The 14,554-nt window shown below is 38.7% G+C and overlaps 1 protein-coding gene across 10 annotated transcripts in view; it reads right to left on the bottom strand.

The window, feature by feature from the left end:
- Positions 1 to 1,023: 1,023 nt before the first annotated feature.
- Positions 1,024 to 14,554, bottom strand: part of NCOA1 (nuclear receptor coactivator 1) — a 194,990-nt gene continuing 181,459 nt past the window's right edge. For 5 of the 10 annotated variants that reach the window (XM_039887677.1, XM_039887680.1, XM_039887679.1 and 2 more), the window contains 3 exons: positions 9,593 to 9,776; positions 5,857 to 5,946; positions 1,024 to 2,016 (listed from right to left, as the gene is read on the bottom strand). In XM_039887677.1, coding sequence (XP_039743611.1) covers positions 1,846 to 2,016; positions 5,857 to 5,946; positions 9,593 to 9,776 — 445 coding nt within the window. In that variant the 3' untranslated portion in view covers positions 1,024 to 1,845. Of the gene's footprint in view, positions 2,017 to 2,101; positions 2,159 to 5,856; positions 5,947 to 9,592; positions 9,777 to 14,554 lie in introns of all 10 variants that reach the window. The other 5 variants (XM_039887686.1, XM_039887685.1, XM_039887687.1 and 2 more) reach the window with 4 other exon arrangements.

The following is a 14,554-nucleotide window of genomic DNA, read 5'->3' on the forward strand; positions in this document are numbered from 1 at the left end:
CTGCTAGGAACTAGAGTAACGTGGCTGGGCTTTCGAGCTGGGAATGAACGAAATCAGGGGCGCGTTTTCTGAAAAACTGAGAGAGATAATGTTTGTAACTGAGTGTCCTATTTCTCTTTCATTGTTGCTACCCACGTGAGCCCTTCCACCCATCTTGTGATTCAGTATACCTTCCGAATAGATGCTGTTCAATGGAGTTATTTGTAACTAGGGGTGGTGAGATGCAGAGAGGAGGACCTGGGAAAATGGCTTCTTCCTCGATGTCTGAGTCCAAGCTTCTCTTCCACTGTTAGTTCTTATGGCCTTTTCTCTGCCATGGAAGCAGAGGTATCTGGTGCACAACGTCAGGTGTTGTCATCATTCACAGGCCGAGGAGTGCAGGTAAAGGCGAGTGATAGGGGTCTACCTTTGCTTCTTCCACAACACCTTTCTCAAGCTTTCCTGGCCTTGCGGCGGATTCTAGAACTAGAAAGTCAGTTCTCTGGGTCCTAGACTCAGAGGCCAGGATGAGACAAGATGTGGCAGAGTGACAAGACACAGTAAGGGAAAATATGGTACCAAAGCAGGATAGAGAAATTTATATTTGCACTGATGAAAATTCAAATTCCCGAAGTCAATCTAAAAAAAACAAAAAAAACAAAAAAAACCACTTCCTTTGAGTGCTACTTTTTCTCTGCACGAGTAGCCTGTGCACTTCTGATAACTCCTTGCACTGCGCTCAAGGTGGATGGTCCCAGGGGCACTCTAGGGCAGTGTGCTCTAGCTCATCTGGAACAGGTCTTTTTGGCAGTTGGCATTTTGATTTGAACCCCAAAGTAAATCCATACGTGGTGTCACAGTTATCAAAATAATGAAATATTACTAGCCAAATGTAACTGCAATTCAATCACTGTTATATTTCACACACAAATATAGAAAAATCAAGAGTATGATAATAAAGCCATAAAATTAAACAGAAGGAAATAAATTTCTACAAGAAATCAAATATATTTACAGTGAGATTTGAAGGGAAAAATAAGCTACTTGGATCATAAATTTAATTTTATTTTAAATAACTTTAGCTACCTCAGCTGTTAATACAATAAAAGCAGAAAGAACAGGCTGCCTTTTTTCCAGATTTAATCAGAAAATTGTATCTACAATAATTGACAGAACTCACTTCTTGTCCTTTACCCATCTCGTCAAAAATTATTGCATTTTCCCCAAACTGTATTTTTTGGATTCCTCTGTGAATACACTCATTTCATCCTCGTTCCTGGAGGCATCTTGGTTTAAATCCATCTTTATAAAAAGGAGAAGGGGTACATATGTGGAGGCAAAATATTCTCTTGAAGCCAACAGAGTTGCTAGAAGAAGCTGATTGTACACACAAGCTGCCTGGGGTCGGGAAGGGCGGTTGGTTTAGAGACGTGTGACAGCCTGTGGTGGACAGGCACAGGCGAAGCCCGCTGGCCCATCTTCCTTGGCGGGTCAGGAGTGAGCCAGCGGAGGTGGAGCTTCATCTTGCCCTTGGAACTTGTTGTTTTGGTTCTCCTCCAAAGGCCTTCATCCAGATAAGAAGCCAATGACTAATTACAAAAATAAGAATAATTAAATTTGGCTCAAGAAATAGATTGTCCAAATGTTCTGCCTTGTTATTTTTCAATATCCAAGGCCTTTACAAAGAAAGAAACAAAAACATCTCTCAATCTCCCAACAAAAGTGAACTCCTTTTTTTTTTTGCTCCAAATGCTACGACCTGAAGAATGGCTGCAGATTGAGATATCAAAAATCTCAGAAAAATATATAATATATTTGTATATCTCTGTATGTCTATATTTAAATTTCACATTCCTTTAAAAGTGGTTATTCAGTCAGTAGCTGCTGAAGGAGGCTCTTCTGCTGGGCCTGGGGGGTCTGTGGTCCTGCCGTGGGTTTTTGAGTTCCCAGTGGACCAGGCTGGTTCAGGTAAGGGTCCCCGCCTACCAGATTCACTGTACACTGGACGTCAGCAAACACCTGAACCTGTTGCACCTGCTGGAACACAAATAAAAGATGTGTTTAGACAGAAGGGTCTGCCCCCCCGGCTTATGAGTGGGTACTACTGGAAGTGGAAACTCACTAGAGCATTCCTCTAGTCTGTAGTCACCACAGAGAAGAACTCTTCTGTCTTCTTGTCCTACAAAAAGAAAATTGCTGCACTCATTTTGCTCAGGGTTCTGGAAAGTTCACACTTTAAAAATAAAATAAAAATTGGAATGGTCAAGCCTCCTACAGGGTTGCCATCAGTACTGAAAGTGAACATTGATGCTAATATCACCAAGATTGCGAAAAGCCCCGTTTCAGAGTCTGAGTGTCCAGTGGTGGGTTTGAAAAAATACATGTTGTTTGGAAAACTGGTTTAAAAGCATTCTAGGGATTACTTTAGTAGGATAGAAAAATTTTATGATGTAAGAAAATTAAGGGCTTTAACCCAGTATTAGCAAAATAAAACCACCACAACTCAGCAACGGGGCACCAGCACTACTAAGTTAATGTCTGGGTTTGTGCGGTGTCTAAACGCACCGCTACGTAGCTTCTTCACATGTTGCCTTTAAAATTACAGCAAAATAGTAGCAGAACAATTTTATATTTAACTTCTTTTTCCTGAGAGACAATCCATTTTAAACACGAGCTAAAAATAACAGTAAACTACCAGCTGAGAACAGTGTGAATTTTCCCTTTAACGCTCAGTAATAATACAAATATTCCTTAAAAATGTCTACAGTTGCAGTGTTCTAGCATTTTTCTATTGGGAAAACAAAACCAGAAGTTAGTCTTTACCAATTGGTCGTATTAAAACGTAATTTGTAGAACTGATGAAGGCCAATATCACACTGTGAATGTTCCAGACCAAGAATGGAGATGCCTGCTCAGGCATCCAAGTGCATCTAATTAAGTGTCCCAAGCTTTTGGCAAACTTGTGTTTTGTGTTTAATAGGTTCATGAAGTATTTTAGATTAGTGATGCATTTTTTGGGGCCATTTATCACTAATTCATGCCAATTACACTCAGCTTTTCTGAAAAATTTCCTATTCTAATAAAAGTTGGTTTCCATCAACCTTCATTGGCCTAATATCAAAGGTCCCAACCATCCAATTATTAGGTCAGTCTAGCCCCTGGGTCCTCTCGATCATCCACACCTCCAGCCTACTCTCTCTTAGCTCAGGCAGACATCCCCTGAGTTGAGCTTTTGAAGTGCCCGGTGCATTCAATCTCCAGCTGGATTAGCATCGTTTCTCTCCTCATCCTCCTCTTTTCCCGTTTCCCAAATTTTGCTTCTTGCCTCCATATGCTCCCATTTTGTTTTCTTCTTCTTTGGGGCTCTTTCTCATGTACCTAAAATACACCAACTCTCTGAATTTATTCTCTAGCTGCCTCTCTGGCCTCCCCACACCTTCATTCTCTATAACTCCTCATGCCTACATTTCCTTCTAGAGCTCCCCCCGCCCCATCGCTAAACCCTGGTTTTTCTCTATCCCGAGGTCAGCAATCTCTTTACTAGCCCTCTTCCTGCTTCTCTATTCTGTGTTCTTTCCCCGTTCTCTCCTCCATCTTGCCTCCTCCCCATCCTAGCTCTCCAAACAGAGCCAGCCCCCAATCCTCCCCTAGTCCTCCTCTCCTTGTTCTTTTCTGTACATTTGTCTCTGTATTTCTCATTCCTCAGTTTCTGCTTGGCAATGCAAAAACTAAAACAATGGAGCAAATAGAGATTTCATGATGGGCTATAACAGAAGGAAGAGTCTGCCATTGAAACTTAAAAATGAGGCACAAACTATAGTGCTTTTAGGCATGATTGATTTTTTTTAATTAACATAAAACTTCCTGTTTATGTTTCAACATATGAAATATTGGGACAGGGCATAAGATGTCTCTGCCTCCAAACACTTAAAAACATTATTAATAAAGGCATGGAAAGAAAAAAAAAAAGAGAGAAAATCTGCTTCTTTAAAAAAAAAAAAAGCTTTTCTTAAAGATAGTCTCTGCTGAAAATTTTTTTTTAAATGAAAGGATTAAGCCAAACTCTAAAACACAGACATTTCAGCCATTTTGAACTTTAAAAAGGAGGTGCCTTAGACTAGACCTCAAAGGACTTCCGATATTGTCACACCTTCACAAACAGGCAAAGCGAGATGCAAATGAAGCTTCAGATTTGCCAGGTGAGAAGACTGGTGTGAGAGCAGAGTCCCAATCTCTTAAGATTTTCCAGCACAGCTTTCACTTCAAGTCAAAGAGTAGCCCAGGGCTCAGGAACCTGAAAACCTGGCTGGTTTGTTTTAACAAATTTGTGGAGCTGCCTAGTATATGTCCTGATAGGTGTGAGATTTCCAAAAACTTCTAAGTGAATGAAGACATCATTTTCCCCATCACAAAATCCCCTCACTTTAGCCTCACAGGACCCAGATCTTATTTCCTAATGCTCAGACTGTGGACACAGCCTCCTAACTGATCTTTCTCCCCTGAGCCCGCTGCCCAGTGCTCCTTTCCCCTCTGTCCCCTCAAGATGTAGCCTAAGCTGGCACTTTGATCATTGTTCCCCTTCAGGATGACGCTTCACCTGCAGGACTGAATCCAAATCACTTGGTTTAGCATTCAGGGCCCTGGAAAGTTTGCCCCAACCTACTTTACCAATTGTAATTCCTATGACAAACCCTTTACTTTCAGTGAATCTGGTTTCCCAGAACTGTGCTAAGACATTGTTTCCCTATCTCTGTGCCCTCCCACTTCCAATCCCCTAGACTTCCAAGGTCAGCCTCCAACAACCGTACCTTTCTCCTCCACGTGGCCTTGCTAACTACCCTTCAAAGCCCAATTCAGTCCCATCTCCTGTGTAAATACTCTTCTAACCATCTCAGCAATTTTTCCTTTCTTTTCCTGCTTATGGCTCTCTGAGTTTGCCTTCTTTGGTTATGTGACAATTTATGTGCATATCTGTGTGTTTTATCTTTCAACAAGCCCAACGTATAGCAGGAGGAGCACACGTGCACTTTGGTGTTGGAAAGATCTGAGTTTGAACCTCAGCACTGCCACTTTCTAGCTTTGTGAATCATGCATATAGTTAAATCTCCTCAGGTTCTGTTTCTTTATCTGTGAAAAAAAGGAATACTACCTTCTTCATAGCGTTATCGTGAGGCTTACATGAGATAAGGCATAGCACCCAGCATGGTGCCTGGCAAATTATAAGCATTTCACAAATTAAATTTCATTTTCACACTTCTTTGTACAGTTCATCTACAGGGCGAACATGTCTTACGTTTCTTGGTATCGCCACCTTAGCATAATGCCTATATTTGAAAAATATTTAAAACGATATTTATTAAGAGACTAAAGACTAAACAAAGTTACTGAAGTGAATTAAAACCTCCAAATTTTCTAAATTTAGGTTAATATAGGAAAATGGTCACCTATTGTTTTGAAATAAACATCTAAAAGGAGGTAAACAGCAGACATTTTGTTTTATTTGAATTTACTGAGATCTTTTGAGGTATTCTGGTTACACATGAGTTTTAGCATTATGTTTATTTACAAAATAATAATTAGTAGCCACCATCTGTGACCCTTTATCCCATCTAAATACTGGATTAAACCTTCTGAAAGCTTATCTCATTTAACCCTCTCAACGATCCTATAAGCAGGTATCTTGTTAGTTCTGTTGGTTATATGGCAGCTCGGAAAAGTTCCCTAACATTCCCAAGACGACATAGCTAAGAAGAGTAGAGCCAGGACTCTCACCCAGGTCTGACTCCCAATGTCAGGCTCTTAACCACGATGCTAACAAAGCTTCCTGTATCTCTAGAACGCATGGCACAGCTCTGGGCTTAGGGTGTTCTTACTGACCTGGGTTCCATCTGCTTCTGTTTTGAGAAGGTCAGTGGATGAGAGCTGGTTGCAGTACAGGCCTGTGTGTCTCAGTGCTGAATCATTTATCTATTAGAGATAAGCACAAGACCAAATTACAAGCTAGTTGTTTAAGATGAAGATCAAATTCTTCAATGAAAAACAATCTCACTGACAGAAAAATAATAGAAGGACAGCAGAAATAAAAAAGCTTAGTGACTTATTGTGTTGTCGGAAGTCAGGACAGTGGTTCCCCTTGTAGAGGTGGAGAGTGATGTGTAAGGGAGTGTGAGGAGAACTTTCGGGGGTGCTCGTAACATTCTGTTTCTTGATCTGGGCGGTAGATATAAGGGTGTGTTCAGTTTGTGAAAATTCATCTAGTTCTGTATACTTTTCTGTATATTCTTATATATACATACTTCAATAAAAGGTTAATTAGCACATACAAATATTAATTAGCAAAGCACTACCACTCCAGGCAAGATTCAATAACAGGGATCAGATATATCCTCTGCCTGACTCACTAAAAATTTGGACAAAATATATGAAACAAAGGCGCTCAAGATACTGGACAAAGGCAATGAAAGAGAGTTATCCCTAAGAGTTGGGAAACAATTGAGGTGAGTCCTATGATTACCCTAGCCTACTGCCTAGAGAGAACTTCCAGGGTGTCGTGTGGGGACAGGGAACCTAGGCAAAGCCTGGCAGGCTTCCTGAGTTGAGAAGATGCAGCTGGAAGTCTGAGATGGCCAAGGCAGCTGGAATTCACTGGGCAGAATATTGGATGACAGTGAACTACACAGAGAGAAAGCTCTGAAGATCTGCAGATCCCCTTGAGTCTACAGTTTAGTACTGAAACTACCCATAACAGAGGACAGATTCACCTGAAAAGACTTACATGGAATAATTCCCAAAGATCACACAGAACTGGGAATATGTCCTGACCCCACCAACGAGAGTAGAAAACATGTACTATCAAGTAGCGTACTACAAAGGTTTTGCCTCAGTAGTAGGGTAAAATTAGCCCTATACTAAATACTGCTCTGGTCCCACTAAACAAAAAAAGCAAGACCTGAAGCAATAAAACTGTTTTTAGGTAACTTAATGATTTCCCAAAACAAAGCTCAATAATATTTACGGGAATATTAACAAGGTAAAATCACATGTCTGGCAACCAGTAAAAAATTACCGGACATGCAAAGTAGCAGAAAAATACGACCCATAATGAAAAGAAAAGTCAATCAATTGAAACCAGCTCCAAAATGAGGTAGACGATAGAACTGATAGGTTAAGAATATGAAGACAGTTATCATAATAACAGTATTCCATATTTTCAAGAAGATAGAGGAAAAACTGAACATGTTAGAGATATGGACAATATAAAAAAGGTCCAAACTGAACTTCTAGAGATGAAAATAGCAATGTCTGAGATGAATAATATACTGGATAAAAATAACAGGTTAAACACGGCAAAACAAATGATCAGTGAATCTGAAACTATAGCAATAGAAACTATTCAAATGAAACACGCAGAGAAAAAATGGTTGACCTCGCACCCCCCCAAAAAACCTCACAAACCCAGAGAACCCACAGAGGAGGGGGGTGGTGACAGAAAAAATAATGGCCAATATTTTTCCAATCTGATGGAAATTATACATCCATGAGTCAAGAAGCTCACTGAAGCCCAAGCAGAAGAACCATGAGGAAAATCCCACTAAGGCATATCATAATCAAACTGCATAAAACCAGTGATAGTGATAGAGAATAATCTTAAAAGTAGCCAGAGAGGGAAAAAAATCAATCATGTACAGAGGAACAAAGATTAATGACAGCAGATACCTCATCAGAAATACTGCAGTGGAGTAACGTCTTTAAAGGACTGAAAGCTAAAACTGTCAATCTAGAATTCAAGGAAAAGAACTTTCAAGGATAAAGGTGAAATAAAAACTTTTTTGCACCTACAAAAGCTTAAAGAATTCATCACCTGCAGACCTACACTATAAAAACTGTTAAATGAAGATCTGCAGGAAGAAGGAAAATGATATAGAAATTTGGATCTATACAAAAGAATGAAGAGCACTGGAAATAACTACATGGGTAAATATAAAAGACTTCTTATTTAAATTTTTAGAAAATATAATTGACTGTGTAAACCAAAAGTACTAACAATGTATTGTGGGGTATGTAGACGTAATATATGCGACAACAATAGCCCAGGAGGGGAGAAATGGAAATAAACTGCTGTGAAGTTCTTAGATATGAGGTTATGTAAAACCACTTGAAGGCAGACGATGATAAGGTGAAGATGTATACTATAAACTCCAAAACAACCACTAAAAATAACAAAACAGAATTATATACAGCTAGTGAGCCAACAAAGGAGATAGAATGAATTTAAATATTCAATTAAACCGAAAAAAAAAAAAAGGGCAAAAGATGGGGCGAACATTTTTTTAAGTGAGAAATTTAAATCAACCATATCAATAATCACATTAACTGTAAATGGGCTGACTACTCTAGTTAAAAGGCAGAGAATGTCAAATTGAATAAAAAGACCTACAAGAAATACACTTTAAATGTAATATTCTTTTACTTAATTTATTATATTTCTTATTATTTTTTCAATCTATTGAATATAGTGAATAATTATAATAACTGAATAAGAACAAGATAACAAAAGGACAAGAAATAACCCTATTTAGCTCTTTCCTTTTGCTATAAGATACGGATCACTAAGTTGTTTGTTTTCCCTTAATCTCCTTAGGCTTACTAAATAATACCTAGAGAATAGGGATTAAAAAATATTAATATTAGAAAAGAATTCTATAGAAAAAACAATCAGTATTTACATGTTTTTAAGACTTGCTGTAAGTTACGACCACATGGTCATAGCCTGGTCACCATAGCGTACTTTGTGGTTGCTGATAATGAGAACAGTAACTGCAAGGAGTTACCCAATGATCTTAAATATCACTTGAATTTAGTCATTCTATCCTTAGAAATCTTTGGGAGACTCCAGAAATAACTCTAAACATTTAGATGGCCTGCAACACCTCTAAAAAAGCCTATCACAAAATTCTACACTAAATATAATATGAATATCCCTTTAGCAGTCATTAGGCTTTTCAACTCTACTCCTGCCAGAGTCTGTGATAACCAGTCTTGAATGTTCTTTTCTATTCTCTTTCCTTAGGCAAGTTTTCCAGGAAGCCTTTCCGAATTGGGCCCCTTTAAATCCTCCGTAGTCAATTGTGTATATCCGTCACCTGACATAACTATGTATGGTCGTATGGAGGTCCATCTTTACACAGCTGTTTTGTCCTATTATTCAACTGATCCTTTGTTCATGCTGTATCTCTCCAGATGGCTAATATTATCTCCTACAGAGCTATCTTTGTACATAGTAAATACTGAATTAATGTTGAATTGAAAGGGAAAAATGAAGAAAGTGTGTTCAGAATATAAAGGAGTAAGTTCCAAGCCAATGTATTATATGTATCATTTTATAAGAAATCTGAAACACTAAAATCTCATGAGACTAAAATCTTGTAAGGTCTGTCAAAATTTCCACTATCTTAAGGGATAGTAATTATCAAAAGATAGTGGGAAAGAATAAAGAAGTGTGGTTATTTCTGATGAGTAACTGTGAAGACACCTGATTTTTCCCTGGAATAATACACTGTGGTGCGGTGTGGTGTGGCAAGTGTGTAGTGAGTGTGCCAGCTGTGCCACTCACCTGCTCGGGGCACACAGTGTTCATTCCTGGCATCTGCAAAGAGCTCATCTGCATCTGGCCCATCATTGGGTTCATGTTCTGAACATTTGTGTTTCCACCTGCCATGGACACGGTGATGCTCATATTGTTGTACACTCCTGGCTGCGCAGGCGCGGGCTGGTTCTGGACAGCTTGACCGAATACACTGTTAACTCAAAAATAATCTCGATTACATCCACTGGCCATGAACATGGGGGTAATGCAACTGGATTCTGTTTCTTAATTATTAGATAGAATTCTCAAAAAAAAATTTTACATGCATAAGTTAAATATAAGTCTTTATCTTATTACAATACATAAGGATTAAGTATAATTTAGATGTAGTTTGAACTCTGCCTAAGAGCTCATTTTAAGTTACAATTATCTGGCCTAGTATCAGAGTTGTTAAACTCTAATTATCTGAATAATTAAGAAAGGAAGTTTTCCACATAAGTAAATCTTCCAGAGAACTGAAGTTTACCCATTTAACCATCAAAATCATTCTAAAATGTATTACATACATTATTTTATCTTCTTAAACAGAGAATATCCTATTTAAGGGAAGTGCTTGGCATATATATCAATCCTTAACCTTAATAAATGTTCACTGAATGAATAACAAAAGAATGAGTAACATTCTTATATTGTAATTGCTTGCATATCTTCTTGGACTTAACAATTGAGGAGAATGTTGTTTAACTTATTCTTTATCTCTAGTAATAAGTGACATGTAGCTGGTACTCAGTATATCTGATGAAGGAATGAATTATGGACATGGGTTATTACTCATGCTGTCGACTGATGAAGTTTTGATTGTTTTTTTTATTTATATATTTTCCTATATCTACACCAATGTTTTTTGAAGTATAGTCCAGAGATTATCTGTAAGAGAATTCCCTGGGACTTGTTGAAAATTCAGCTCTCAGACCTTACTCCAGGGATTGTAAATCATATTTTCTGCAGGTGGGTATGGAAAGTTGCATTTCTAACTACTTATGCACATTAAAATTTGACAGCCTTTATTCAATGTCCTATAGCTTGCTATTACTTCTGAAGGTTTCAGTTTCTGGCTGCTTTCAATATGCTATAACCTAAGAGGAAAACAGATATTTTTATTTGGCAATTTAATGTTTTTTAAGACTTCAAAGGTCTTCTCAGGCCTGATGATAACTTCATGTCTTTTCTAAGAAGCAAAATGCAAAGGCAATTATGGTTTTTAAGAGGATTTGTTTTACTGACTTCCTTCTTCATGGCCAAGTTCTGGACTGTTGTTATACCAAAGATTTTAAATGGTAAACCAGTTTCTATTAGGAGATAGAATAGCATGTAATAAACTCTAAGTAAATACAACTTGAAATTTTATATGTGAACCTCCAAAATTCTATGTGATACAGAGACACACGTCTGAAGGAAAATGTAAAAATTGTGTCTTTTGTAAGTTCTACAAAACACCAAATGTTTATGATTACCTATCAATTGTTAACCAATAAGCTGCTGGTAAAAGGCTACCTATTTTAATGTTAATTATGGAGAATTAGATTTCAAAAGTTTTTTACCCCGTCCATGTCTTATTCATTCTTTGCTAGTTCCTGGAGGGTAGGCAGTGTGTGCCGACACTTACCGCTTCTGGTAGATTAAGGTAACCATTCTGACATTAACAGGCTGAAAAATAGCCTATTCATCATGTTGGAAGAAAACTAGCAAATTTTCCCCAAGTAATTATAAAATACAAATGCTCCGAGAAAATTATATGCCTAGAAAATGGCCAATAATGCATCTGTGGACCATTAATGTCTGCACAGTGTGTATGCTTGTGAAGCAGTGTCCCCATGACTAAAGGCGAGAAAAAAACCTATTAGTCTACTGCCCATTTTCTAATGAGAACATTTTTGCCTTGGACAATACTCATTTGTCAACTGATACATAAATCACCACTGTGGAGGCTCAGGGCTTATGTAAGTTAATGCATGCAGAAGCTGCAAGGACTGTGATGATGTCATACTTAGTGAAAAAAGCTTAGAGTTTAATTTCTTGTCAAATTTTTATTTGGGACTATATATTAGCTTAAGTTCTTTCAAACTGTTCCTGCCAACAGTTCCATTTTAGCTTCTTCCATCACAGGAATAAGACCGATGCCTTCTGTGGCATCAATCACCGTTCCAGGTCCTGGACCTGGCGTTTACTGTCACCTTAGGCTCAGTGTGTGGAAGATCCCTCTCTCACTCTCCTTTCCTGGTCAGCCTCATGGCAGGGATCAGTTTCCTTAAGCTAGCACCAGGTATTGGGTAGCTCCTAAATCATGAGGGAAAAAGTGAAAGCCAAATACTTCGGCCTAAGGTGGGTTCTGTGGATATTACCGGTACTAATAAGCAGGGAGGAGTTCCCAGTCTACAAAGTCTGAGAAACCAAAGGTTAAAAGATAGGCCTTCAGAGCCTTTAAAAGGCTAATAAGCACTAGTAATGTTGCTGGTTCCTGGTTCCAGGAAGAATAGATTTGGTTTAACCCTTTATTTCTCTTGCTACCAGAGATAATGAATAAAAGAGTCACATTACACAGTCTCTGAACTATCTTCCATCCTTCTACTACTTAAAGGGTTCTTTGTTTTACATTCCACTTTTCTCCGCCCCACTCTTGTCACCAGCTGGACTCCCCATTACTTGGCGGCGGGGGCTATTTTCCCCTTGCACCGTGCAACCGACAGTGAGTGGTCACAAAATATATCCTGCTCCGCTAACTAACAAGCTTCTACACAAGAACCAAATAAGCAAGTGTGAATGTTTGAAGAACTGGTGATAATTGTTTTCTTTCTCAAATGACTTGGGAAAGTCTAAGTTCACAGAAACTGCTAAAGTACAACAAAAGCTCAAGTCCACATTTCAATCTGAATCCAAGAAGTGACTTAGGTAGGAACAAGAAATCTTAGCACTCATTTGTTCAAGAGATGCATATTAAGTGCTTACCTGTTCTAAAGGATGGACATACAGAAGTGAACGAAAACAAAGTCCTTGTTCTTATGAGGGTTCTATTTTAGTTGGAGACACAGACCACGAATAAATAGGTGTTAAGCACTAAAGAAGGGAAAAGAGGGACCAAGGGGTGGGAAATGATGTTGATTCATAATTTACGGTCAGGGAACTGTACTATGGTGACATTCAATATCTGTGTTTATCAAGGTGACATTTAAGGAGAGACCTGAAGTGTGAGAGAGCAAACCATGTGGCAACTGAGAGAAGAACATTCCAGCAGAGGGATTTAAAAATGCAAAGGTCCTGAGTTTGCAATGTACTTGGCACATCTGAGGAACGAAGAATAAACAGAAGCCAGTGTGGCAGAGTGAGTGATGAGAATAGCAGATGAGGTCAGAGAAGCATCCAGGAGCAAGACTCAGTCGGGCTTTGTAGGCCGTATACTGTATGTTGAGAAAGCTGGAGAGTTCTGAGTAAAGGACTGTCACACTGCCTCGTGCTTTAAAAGCATTGCTCTAGCTACCATGCAGAGATTAAACTGTAGTGGAACACGGGGGTTAGCAGAGAGACAGGAGGCTACTGCTCTGGTCCAGGAAAAAGATGATAGTGGCTTCTACTGAAGTGTCCAAGTGGGATGGGTAAAAAGTGAGAGCTGCTAAGAAGCTGATATGATTTGCTGATGGAATGTTTCATGTGGGATGTAAAAAAGAGAAAAGGTTTTCTTCTGAATAACTGGAAAAATGAAGGAGTTTTCTGAGGTGGGGAAAAGTAGAAGAGGAGCATATTTTGGGGAGAATATCACTTTAGTTTTTGTCATGTTTGGTTTGAGATGCCAAACATGAAGTGGAGATGTTGATTAGGCAGCTGTGTATATGGTCTACTTCTCAGGGGAGAAGTCTGGGCTGGCAATTGAAATTTGGGAGTCATAGCACAGAAACAGGCATTTATAGCAGTAAGACTGGACGACATAACCGAGGGAAGGCGTAGAAATGGGGAAGAGGTCCTAGAAGAAGCTCCGAGGTCCTCAAATGGAGGTTGGGGAGAGGAGGAAGATCCAGCAAAGTAAACAGAGAACAAGAGAGTTGGCTTTCTCAAGAAAGTTGTTCAAAAAAGAAATAGCTTCAAGAAAAAATAAATGCTCAAAGATGTCAAATGCTACAGATGATCACTGCATTTGGCATGTAAGAGACATTAATGACCTTGACAAGAATACTTCTGGTGGAGTGGTAGAGATGAAAATCTGACTGGTTCAACAAGGAATGGGAGGAGAGGAAGTGAAGAGTATAGTCTTTTAAAAAATTTAATTGTAAAGGGGAGCACACCTGTCAGCATGACTGTGTTTTTTTTCAAGTTACATTTAAATGTCTAAGCATAGATATGGAGCAAGAATTTGATTGGATTTCATTAAGGAGCATTTTGCTAGGCACAAGTACAAGGAGACCTGAGCAGGGAGCTGAGAGTGCCAGTAAGGGAGTAATTATAATGACAAACTGTGAATCTAAAGTGGGTTTAGGAAGCTGGGATTAGAACCATTAGGAGACTAAATTCTTCTTGCATGTTATATAGACAGTTCCATTTCTACCTAATTTGTATGCAGTCTGCACTGAGAGCGACATATTCTAACAGGAAGGAAGGTTTCCTCTCTCACCTTCCAGTGAACTTTAAGAGAATATGGTCTTAAGTTTTCAATTTTAACTGCCTTACTTATTATGTTGTCAGATCAAACGGCTTCCCTGTCATTAGAACCAAGACACAACCAAATTAAAACCATTATAAAGCTCAAATGATGTGTGAAAAGTTCAGCAGTCAGGATTTGGGAGAAAAAATGACTTTAGTGAGATAATTTTAAGCAAAACAGGCAAATGAGACAGACTACTGAAAATCTAGATTCAAAGAGCTGGGTAAAGCAGAATGGCCCAAGAAGCCTTAAAACCTTTACTGTTCCTATGAAATCTTTAAAACATACTGAGAAGAGTG

The sequence above is a fragment of the Pteropus medius genome, unplaced genomic scaffold (genome assembly GCF_902729225.1).
Source record: "Pteropus medius unplaced genomic scaffold, Ma_sr-lr_union100, whole genome shotgun sequence".
NCBI classification, from domain to species: Eukaryota; Metazoa; Chordata; class Mammalia; order Chiroptera; family Pteropodidae; genus Pteropus; species Pteropus medius.